The 11531-nt window shown below is 37.8% G+C and overlaps 2 protein-coding genes across 3 annotated transcripts in view; one reads left to right on the top strand and one right to left on the bottom strand.

Annotated features, from left to right (window-relative positions):
• The first annotated feature begins 519 nt into the window (after positions 1-519).
• Positions 520-2770, top strand: LOC145212348 (hematopoietic prostaglandin D synthase-like). Its single transcript, XM_080080451.1, has 4 exons — positions 520-826; positions 1571-1773; positions 2144-2245; positions 2329-2770. The coding sequence occupies exons 1-4, from the start codon at positions 691-693 to the stop codon at positions 2482-2484; spliced, it is 597 nt and encodes a 198-aa protein (XP_079936577.1). The 5' UTR covers positions 520-690; the 3' UTR covers positions 2485-2770.
• A 45-nt stretch (positions 2771-2815) lies between these two features.
• LOC145212345 (uncharacterized) overlaps positions 2816-11531 on the bottom strand; it is a 13359-nt gene continuing 4643 nt past the window's right edge. For both annotated transcript variants that reach the window (XM_080080446.1, XM_080080447.1), the window contains exons 10-18: positions 11429-11531; positions 9385-9493; positions 8760-8942; positions 7648-7869; positions 7277-7375; positions 6709-6848; positions 6347-6469; positions 5053-5272; positions 2816-4728 (exon numbers count right to left, since the gene is read on the bottom strand). In XM_080080446.1, coding sequence (XP_079936572.1) covers positions 3387-4728; positions 5053-5272; positions 6347-6469; positions 6709-6848; positions 7277-7375; positions 7648-7869; positions 8760-8942; positions 9385-9493; positions 11429-11531 — 2541 coding nt within the window. In that variant the 3' untranslated portion in view covers positions 2816-3386. The remainder of the gene's footprint in view (positions 4729-5052; positions 5273-6346; positions 6470-6708; positions 6849-7276; positions 7376-7647; positions 7870-8759; positions 8943-9384; positions 9494-11428) is intronic.

Raw genomic sequence — 11531 nt, 5'->3', positions numbered from 1 at the left:
TTGCGATGTCTTGACAGTGATTTCATGTGATTCAGTTATCAAACATTCAAATTGCATAAAACCTTCCAATATTAGATACCACCCCAATTGATCATCTGCTATTACTTTTCGTTATTTGGGGGAATTCGATTTAAAACAAACAACGAAATGCCCGTTTCGACAACGGCACGCAAATCAAACTTTTATTTGAATTATTAGGTGTTGGCATTGCAATACATTTTCGTTTCTTTTCTTTGGTTGTCATGTATTTTCTCAATCATTGAATAATTAATTGCGTTTGTTATATATGGGCAATAGTTCGGTTGGTTGTGCCGTATCAGACCTTTAAGGATTTGTAGAGTATTTCAGCATTTCAAGCAAAAAACGGTTCATACTAATTGACACTTTTTGCACAGGCGCCTTACTTACAATCAACAAAAAATCCCGTTGGGTTGCCATCACGGCAAACTACAGCAATTACGCCACAATAGAGCAACACCGACAACTGTACACTGAAAACAGTTCAGGCGTGTCACGATTTGCCTCAGTGCACCAGGGCGATGTTGCACAACGCGAGGCAATGCCATGCGCTGCTTATTTATGGCGGGAAACAGTGTTATGTTGCCAGTAGGTTCTGCTTAACACAGCGAATTGGTATCGGTAAATCTAGCAAAGTTATTGGTGGATAGAGTGACAAGATAAGCTGTAGAAATGCCTGGTACAATGAAACTTTACAATTTTACTGTGTCTGGTCGTGAGGAAACTGCAAGACTTATGTTTGCTTACACTGGTATGAAATACGAAGACATTCGAGTTAACGAAGAAGATTGGCGAAAAATGAAGAAAGGTGATATCACTGATATGTAACGTGTACTATGCATAAACGCGGTGTAGCATTGAAAGTATTAAAGTTTTTTTAAATGATTTCATCCCGAAATTGACTGGCAATAATCGAGCTATAGCTCCTATAGGTTTACATTGTTTTCCGACAATTAAAGCAATGTCATTGTGTTGTGTTGTTTATCTCAAGCGAGGGTTTGTGATGTAAAGTCATTTGTGTGTTAATCAACTAATATGGACGATGTGCGCAATCTTAAAACGCATTTGTTAATTGTAATAATTCTCTAGCATAACTTTTAACTGCATAATGAACGCTACCACTTCGTTCCATTGGCTAAAATGAAAACAGACTGATCGGCCTGTTAACCGCCAGTTGTGAGTGATTCGGAAAGCATAAAGTTATGCTACATACAAAACGACTTGCAATGTATCAAATTACTTTTCCTCTTCTGGCTAACGTCACAGCTGAAAATGCCCTATCGCAGGGGTCCGCAACCTTTCTGCACTGCGGACTAAAATTTTATCGCGGACCGGCCTTCAAAAAAACTTCAAACATTTAGCAATAAAAACGCCTAAATTAGTTTATCATTTCCGGGATGCACGTGGAAGTTGTTTCAAAGCATTTAACCTGAAAACTATACGGCCCGGGAACGAACTTCTCGTGGACCGCCACCGGGCAGCGGACCGGCAGTTGCCGACCACTGTGCCCTATCGTTTTGCGAGGCAAATGTCGTGCTTTATTATTTTTCAGACATGCCGTTTCGGCAATTGCCTGTCCTTGATGTTGACGGCCAGCTAATTTGCCAAAGTGGTACAATACTGCGTTATGCAGCCAGGCGATGTAAATTAAACGGTCGAACCGATGAAGAAGAAGCGATTGCTGACATGGTAACTGATTGCATTTTTGACTTGATGATGGTTTTGCCGTGGGCTGAAGAGAACCCAGAGTTAAAGGTACTTGTGTAATGTTATCTATATAGAGGTATCCAAACGAACGTCGTTTTGTGATTACCCATAAGTCCCAAAATAACTTTCACTTTTACTTACCGAAGCACGTACTCGAAGATAAAGTTTGTAGCAGAAAAGACATACGAGCTAAGTTTAACACAACAACGCGTTTTAATGTGCAACTACACAACCAGAAAGTTGGTATGTTATAGCCTACATTGCCTGCCCTAAATAATCACCAACAACTATGTGAATATTTATTATTTCTTGTTTTATTCCTTGCATTGATTCAGTGCGTTGGGGGTTTGTACATTTTTTATCGTTTGGTGCTATCAAAGCAAATATTTACTAGAAAAAAACTGTTGTTTTTGTACAGGCATTGAAATGGAAGAAAGCATTGGAGGAAACAATTCCAGCCATGTTGGGATATTTGGAGGAAATTTTCGTAAAAGGTGGAGGGGACTACTTTACTGGACAGGTGCGCAGTAATTAAAAATATATATATCTAGCTTTGCAGGCATCTAAGTTGGATGTGCAGTCACTATGATTATTGCTTTGTAGCTCTCTTATGCCGACTTTGCAATACTGAACGCTGGGGACTTTCTACTAACCCTCCGAAAAGAAATATTCGATTTGGCACCGAAATTGAGAGCTCACATGGACAAGATCAAAGCGTTGCCCAACGTGACTGAGTGGATGACACAAAGGCCAGGATAAAACTTTACAAAATATTCTTGTCATTTTCGCAATGTGAACGATATTTGGATGGCTTCAGTTACTGCAACCATAAATTGCGAACTTTTCTTTTGCCAGCGATGTATATTTCTTGCTGTTCATGTGCAGTAGATATAATACCAAACAAAGCACACTTTAAGTTTAAATTCATCAGGAGTTTGCGTTTATATGCCTTGCCAATTGTCATTCACCTTGTACATATACCGCTACGACTTTTGTATGATTTTTATGTTTGTGTCCATTTTGCCTTTTACGATTTACTAACTTTCTGTTTTCTAAAGTTTTCATATTTCTTTCTGTAACCTCGTATACCTCAAAACTGAACATTGTCTCATGGTTTGCGAGATCGTTAAATAGGAAAATTGTCATTTGACCACAAAAAAACAAGAAATACAGACGCTTTACCCACTCCAAGAACTTTTGCAGTAAATTTCACGCAAAATTAAAAAAAATCGAGCCCAATTGACCTCGTGCGTTCCACTGACGGGTGAATTCATTTTAGCATGGATTGAGATTCAGTTTCGCAAACTGCATATAACACAGAGACCAAACAGCGGTAAATTTTGAACGTTTTTGCTAAGACTTGTTGCACGCGGAGAGGTATTTCTTTTGGTGCATGCAACCATGAAAATGGGTAGAAGTAGGTGGATCCATGCAAAATATAGTCCTGGTGCGCAAACCCAAGCAATACATACTGCCACTATTGCAATTCCTTAAATAGGCGATTCAAAACAAATAAAAAACTTCAATCATAACCTGTTTAATCGGGAACTCGGGACCAAGTCCGTGGATTTGTTTTAACCGATTTGTTTCAAATATGGAATGTGTATAGTTGACACCCCGAAGTCCCTTTGATACAAAATGAACTAAAAGCGACCTGAGGTTTACGATTCACAATCATCTGGGAGCAGCACCATTTGAATATGACGGGATGAGGAAGGCGACCCGACTCGGGCCTGGAAAAGCGTGGCTGAGCAAAGTCCTCCAGGATGCGAAATCCCCTTCATGGTAGGACTCACCTTGTCAGACGTCACAGCTATGTCGTTAAGGGGAACACTGGCTTCAAGCAGTCGGCGGCGAAAAAGATCCGACATTTCCACACCAGGGGATTCTCCGTCGCACGTCTGCGGGATTTGGCTGATTCGTTGCCGGCAGTTGTCGTTGGAAGACACGATGTACACGCCCAGGTCGGGGCTGTCGGTAGGAACTGGCTCTTTGACGCTTGGAAGAGGTGAAACGCCATCTTCTTGGAGAAAAGCGAAGACCGAGTCGTCTACCGAGTTCTCGTGTCGCATGCGCTTGTGATTGGCGTGAGGGGATCGACTGGCGAGAATTCGTTTTCTACGCGGCCATTTCTGTATGTGATCCCCGTTGGGTGAGGGTTTTCGACGCGAGGTCGATGTCGGTGTGACCTGTCGCTGTCGCTTCGCGGGCGTCGGTGTTCGTACGACGTAGTTGTCAAGGGGACCGATCTGTCGTAACACGTCACCGCGAGCGGGCGAGGCGATGATCGGAGGGTCTTTACTGTTGCTACGCAATCGGGGAGAGCGGCGCGGAGTTTTAATCGGCGTCTTTTGAATTTCTACAGCTGGAACTGCGGTTTGCCTATGAACTTGCTGTACAGGATTGGCTTTCACGACAGCTGGTGGCCTGTTTGAATTATCGACATGTGTTTCCGCCTCAACGCCCTGATATGACGAAAAAGGTAACCGCGCTGGTTGAGTGGGCGAAGCTGGTTCAAAGCTAGTTTCAAATTTGGTTGGCGTTGTATACACTAAAGCTTCCCCGATTCCCTTTTCTACGTTTGACGTCACGCAAGCCGACGATGACGTCACAGAGGGGCATGTCGCAGCAGATGACACCACCACAGTTAAAGATGACGTCACTGCTTCTTCACCGGAGAATAAGTTCTTACGGGTGGAGGACGGCGACTTTTGCTTTGGTAATTCGGCGCTCACAAGCTGAAGGCGTCTCCTGCTACGGACCGAGGCTGGCGCATTGGATTGTTTTGCGTGCGAGAACAGTAGGCTTTTTGGCGAAATAAGAGAATCCTCCGCGGGTTTTGTATGAGAAAGTGAAGAGGAACGGGCGAGCTGTGGAGTAGGAGGTACAGCCTCTTTATGTTGTTGGACAATTTTTGCTCGAGTGATCGTTCGACTTTTGCCACCGACGTCATCGCGGTAGAACGAATGACGTCGTGTGAGCATCACAGAGTGACGTGGACTTCTGGAACAAAAAATAGTTGTTGGATTTTGGTACGTGAAATGTCATAAATAGAAATAATTTTTACAAATCTACTAAAACAAGTAAATTTGGTGTATCTAGGAATATACAGCTATTCAACAAGTAAACTCTTAGCTGGAAAAGTTTTAGCGTGTGTGTTAAGCTCGCAAAGTGTGTCGTGATAAAAAAAAACAACGTTTAACTGTTTAAAGGTTTGGGACCACAAACCATAAACTATCTTCCGATTATTAAATAATGTTATTCTCGATGTAGAGCACCAATGCTAGTAAATACAGCCAACTTCAGCACTTATGAAATAATACAGACCTTTTTAACTTGGTTTCCAAGCGTTGATTGACAGGGGCATCGACCGCTTCGTCTTCCTGTTTCATCGGTGACTCCTCCACAATACAGTTGCTCTTCCCCTTCTCGTATCCCTCCTGGCTCCTCCTCATCCTAATCCTCTGGCGAGCAAGAGCCGTCATCCTCTGTTTCGCTGCCGGAGTATCCATCACTGATGTCTTCCGAGTCGATTTACTGGTTTCTTCTGTTGAACGAAAATAAGAATTCTTTTACATTTGACGCCACAAATGTTTTGAATGATTTTTTTTTTTCTATTTTATTTTGTATGCTTTTTCATCTGTCCTCCTTTATTTTACCTTCGTTGTTTGCAATTTTTAGAGACTGGTGATGTCTGCATAGGTGAAATATATATCTCGATTTTAACAACTTCGGGTCTACTGATTTTGGGTCAGAAGCATTTGCCTCTTAATAATCCTTTATATGTGGCGTCACAATTGCTTAATGCGTCACAAAACAGACGACTTTTTATCCGATTCATTAAATTAAAAAACATCAACTATTAAAATCATATTTGAAGAAAAGTGTTAACATTCTTTCTCTTATTACTAGCCTGGCCACCGATAGACATGAGCCAAAATACGATTACAGTTTACACCACCAACACCTTAACGCAATATTAATGATGGGACGAGTACTCGGTATCGAACGATTTCAGTTGTATCGATACTCGTACTCGGCATCGAAATATTTTTTCTCAGTTTTCGATACCAACGTTCGATACCGAAGGCCGGTTACACCATAGGAATACGGGAAACTTTTTGCCAATATTTGCTTCGGACAGCACAAAATCGGGAAAAAGTTCCGCCAGGTTACGAATATATTTTTCGCTATCGTGAGGAGATTACATTTTTATGCATGATGTGTTTGAGGTCGCCTGTACCCCGGCCATGGCAGATAATTTAGCCAGTGGTATACAACACTATACTTAAGTACTCGGTACTTGGTATCGAAGGTATTTTTACTCGTTCTGGGTATCGGTACTCGCTTCAAAACCTGGTATCGTCCCATCACTACGCAATATGTAGAGAGTTTGTAAGTTTCTGTAGTGACAATTTTTTAGCCAAAAAATTCAACGTAGGGTCAATGAGTCCCATAGTTTGATATGTAGGGAGGGTTTGCTACCATCAAAGTTTAACACACGGAGAGGGTTTATAAGTCCAAAAATTATTATGTAGGAAAATTTGTACGCCTCCAAGGCTTTTTTACACAAAAAATAAACTATCAGTTTGCGCGCGATAAAATTAAAAAATACTTCAACCTTCTTTAGCAGATTTCTTGTCAGGCACTTTCAGTAGTCTTCCTTCACTCTTGCTTCTTTTTCTTTCTGATTTTGATGGCGATGCAAAAAGGTCTCTCCTGACTCTCACCACATCCTTTGTGACTGATGAATGAAAACAAGTAGAATCAAAACATAAAACAGTATTTGGGCAAAAATACGCACAAAGACTAGACGTGTTAATGTGAATACATTTAATAATTACCGAACGGCTATTCACAAACACCTTTTAATTAACTACACGATTTTTTTAAAAATACACGAAACCTCTAAATTTAATACACGGCAAAAATACGCCCAGTAGGCTTAGGTTTTTATACCAAATCCTTAGCAATATATCGTACCATTATTCTGATTGACGTCTTTCTTCTTCGTACTGCTTCGTGTAACAATTTTTTCTGGAACTATTTTGGTTTTATCATTTTTCGCATCTGGTCGTGAACCAACAAATAAACGAGACTTTGCTGACTCCACAGTCTTTGCCCTGCAAAATACATGTTACCAACAATAAAAAAATATAAACCTTTATATTTTGTTCATTTTTTGGAACTAACAAAATTGTTAAAAAAATACTTTATAACAAAACTGCCAATTGCATGTTCAGTAACAGCATTAGTAGGAACATATTTTTCAAATGACTCAAAAACAAACCCATAACTCGGACAATTATACTTGGACATTATAGGACTTAAATTTACTCGTAGTTCCTTTAATAAAAGGGAATTTAAAAAAATCACATACTAATGTCAGATAAGTTTGATTAACTGTTTGACAGAAATTATATACATAATCCAACCCACTGTTAAAAAAAAACAGGAAACAAAAATAGAAAAATACAATTCAGAAATAGAAGAAAAATCAATTTTGAAATTCACTTGCTGTTGTGTACAAGCCTACTTATTGCAAAGTTACCTGGAATGTTTATTGTCAGCAGCTCTTGATATTTCAGGTAAAACAATTTGCCGCCTGTTGATTGGGTTAATATGTGAAGCTCGTCGAGGCCTGATTGGTCTGCAAATGTAAACGCATGTTGTGATTACCTTTTCGGCAGCAAATTGTCTCTACCTCTTCATAACTGATTGCAATAACAAATACCTGTTCTTACATGCTTGGATTTAAAGTAAGTTTTGAAGGGGAATTACGTTTTTTTTAATTTGTATGCTTTATTACATTTACAAGTGGAGTCCCTTAAATATTTATTTATGTATTTATGTGTTTGTATGAAGCTAGCGCTATGTTGGCCTGTTTGTGTGAAAAACTAGTTTGCAGCTATTCATACACACCTATGAACTAAAGCAGAATCTGTCGAACTTTGACTTCCAACAGAACTAATTGCAGAGAAGGGACCGGCACTCGGAAGGTTGCTCCCTGGGGCAATGGAGAGTGGGCCAAAAAAACTGTCATCGGCAGCTTTGTCATTGCCATGGTGATGAAGTTCCATTGGTATTGGCAACATCAAGTCACTGTGTACCTCAAAAAGGACTTTTCCACATGTTTTTGCATAGCTAAAGAAAATAGGGTGGGATTGAAATTTATAGGTGTAAAGCTATAAAACATTTCATCTGGGAATCTGCTTGAGTCCCCTCCATTTTTTTGTGTTGAAGCTAGAGATGGGATGAGTACCCGGTACTCGGTATTGATGGTATCGAACGATTTCAGTGGTATCGATACTCATACTTGGTATCGAAATATTTTGTCTCAGTTTTCAATACCAACGTGCGAGTACCGAAGGCCGATTTATACCATAAGAATACGGGCAACTTTACGCCAATATTTGCTTCAGACAGCACAAAAGTGGAAAAAAGTTCCGCCAGTTTACGTATATCTTTTTCGCTATCACATGGAGATTACATTTTTCAGCATGAGTGTGTGCACGCCTGCACCCCAACCATGGCAGATAAATTAGCCAGTGATATACAACTAAGTACAACCCTACACCTAAGTACTCGGTAATCGTGCTCAGTATCGAAAGTATATACATGTGGTACTCAGACTCGGTACTCGCTTCAAAACCTGGTATCGTCCCATCACGAGTCCAAACAACATAAAACTTTTAAACGAAACTAAAAAATGGTCAAATAGTTATGCAACTGCCTTAACATTATCTCAGCAATATGTGATCTCTGCACAAAACTTATCTGGCACTGATGGAACATCATAAAATTAACTATAAATAAAAATACATGGCCCCAACTAGCAATTTGTGCAATTCCAATTGCCCAACATAGTTCAATGCAAAGGTGGCACAATACCAAATATGACATTTAAGTATTTACTTGTCCAAATATCTAAGTTAAGTTTTGAAAATAAATATTTTTTTCTGACTAAAACAACTATTTGTAATGCTACACAGTTTGAGTAAAAATATTTCATATTTTAACAAAGATACACATACTTTTCCAGAAGAATCTCCTTAAGAAATAGTCGCATCTTCTCGACACTCATAGACAGCGATATGACTCTTAACAGTGCAATAATAACTTCTGATTCAGCTTCAACCAAATCATCGTCTGTACAAGATAATGTGGAAAATGCAAGAGATATCCACTCCATGTGTAGCAGGATTTGCAACTGACATCTGAAATAGTGTAACAACATTGTTATTGTCTAAATAGTTTTTTTCTGTCTAAACAAGGGGTTCCCATCCCTGGACCCATTACACAATCAGGTGCTATTTTTTCAGTGGCACTTTATGCATTGTTAAAGGTAATATTCGATTTTGCTAATTTGTCTCAAGAAACAACCGAAATCAGCTGTTTTTATGAGCCCAACTAAAACACTTGTAAAAAAACTCTATTGCCTTTAATGAAATTATTACAATGTACAGTGTGTATATCTATTAAAGTCAGGTCAATTGTAGGCAACAAACTAATACTGGGATCTTCCCTGAATTTAGGTCTATATTTATATAAATACACGCAGTATTAATGTATATAAATTTAGAAATTACAATGTAATTCTATGTGTGCTGTGAACTTGTTACATGTTTGTTTTAGAAGGGGGGTTTCCAAGCAACTTACTCCATAGCCTTGGATTCCAATGGGACACTCTTGCAGCGTAGTTTGGCAGCAGACATAAAAATTCTTTCATTGAAGATCTCACTTAATTTGTCAAACATATCATTCCACCCTTTCAAAAAAGTTAGTTTTCATTAAAAGAGATTTAGTGAAGAAACCTTTACACTGTTTTTTATTAAGTCATAACCTATATGATTAATGAATAACCCTTTGAGGGACACACTTTTTTGTGCACTGCTTTTTTTAATTCAGTCAACAAATCTTAGTTAAAATGGGTCAAAAAAAGTATTCCCCCAAAAAATTTTTTGTAATTTCTTAGTTTGTTTATTTTAGAGCATGGTACATATATGTACCAGCAATCATCTGGGGAAATTTTTTTTTTCAATTTTTTTTTTCAATTTTGACGCAAATCCATTTTTATAGTAAAAAATGTATTCAAGGATCACTGTAAGTAAACTCTGTTTACTAAAAATACTTGTATTTCATGTATTTGATTAGTAAATACAAAACAACAAACAAAACCTAGTCAACAGCATACAAAAATGCCAGAAAACTTGTAAATATAGAATAATGGTGCAGGTATTTCAACAATAGTTGTTGTCATTACCGGTGTAGGATTTCAGTTCAGTAAACTTAGCTTCAGAAAAATATAGAGATGAAAAGGAAATGCTAGTTTTGTACGAAGAAATCATAGATAGCAAATGGTAACATGTCACAAAAAATTAAAATACAACAAAATCAAGCACAGAAACTTATTTTTTATGATAAAGTTTGAAGCATTTCCTATCCTTTGCACAACAAAGATATGTGCCACAATGGCCATACTTGTTGTTGGTTCTGTTCTGAATCTTTTGACATGTGCAAAGCTTACACCTTTGTATATTGTTGATCTTTTCAATTGTATTGACTTTGCTAGATCTTTTCTTGCAAATACTAGAATTGTGGCCCTTGAAATTTGATCACATGTTCATCAACGGAAGAAAATAGGACTGATAGAAATGATGAATTAAAATGCTGTAGTACTGGCCTAATTTTAAAAGCCCTATCATACATTGGATCATTTCTCGGTTTCATATTTTCATTGTTGTTGAAGTTCAACTTGCTACAGATCTCTTCTAATCACTAGGACTTTGCTTTTTTGCTACCGTACAATCAAGCATTGAACTGGCAGCAACAATTTAGAATCTTTTAGGAGAACCTTAACATCTTCTGCATCTAAAGCAAGGTCATCTTCAGTGTCGCTAACATCAGCAAACAAAATTTCCTCCACAATGCTATATCTCAGTGGAAAAAATAACTTTTTGTTCCTGTCACTTTTGTTCTGAAATGTCTTAAAATACAAATAAAAAATACTAAAAACCTTAAATGTGCTGTTTTGTAGTTCTAATTGGACTTAAAAAACAAACAACAGCATTTTTCAACAAAACTGAAAATTTTTGACTTTTTTTCCCCAAATGGACAGTGGTACATATATGTACCATAACATGTATGTCCAAAATTTTTACATTTTTACTTGGGTTTTATTTTTTAAAACTAATTATTGACAACCAACACATAAACAATAAAAAACGTTATCAGTCACTTGTTTTTATGTTTTTGTATACTTACCAGTAAGTGAAACAACTATGCCCTTGAGAATGACCGAAAACGGACTACTTTAAGGCACAAAAACAGCTGATCTGAAGGTGGCAAGTGCAAAAAAATCATGGAAATATAAACATTAAACCCAAATTGAGAGATTGTGTGAAAATTATATCGATCGACCAACAAATTAATTTTCTACGATGCTTCAAAGTTGTGGTACATATATGTACCAGTAACCCTCAAAGGGATAAATGTACATTACCATTCACTTTTCTAGTTTTTTTAAGTTGTTGTTTTTTTATTTTAGTTTTTTATTCATGTATTATATTACTGGTACATAAGTTCATAACTATAAGTACATGTATCAGTTAACAAAAATTGCATTTTAGACTTTTTAATATTTTCAAAAATGAATTCCATTTTACTATGTTGAAAATTTTCAAAAGAAGCTTTAAACGCAAACCTTGTTTTTGGCCAAACTGATAAACTGTCTGGACAATGTTCATTGCAGAAAACCTCATCTGGTCTGTTTGATCCAAATAAGATTCCAGGCAGCTTTCATAGTC

Source organism: Phallusia mammillata, chromosome 2, assembly GCF_965637545.1.
Source record: "Phallusia mammillata chromosome 2, kaPhaMamm4.hap1.1, whole genome shotgun sequence".
NCBI lineage: Eukaryota > Metazoa > Chordata > Ascidiacea > Phlebobranchia > Ascidiidae > Phallusia > Phallusia mammillata.
This window is presented reverse-complemented; position numbering and strand designations above follow the sequence as displayed.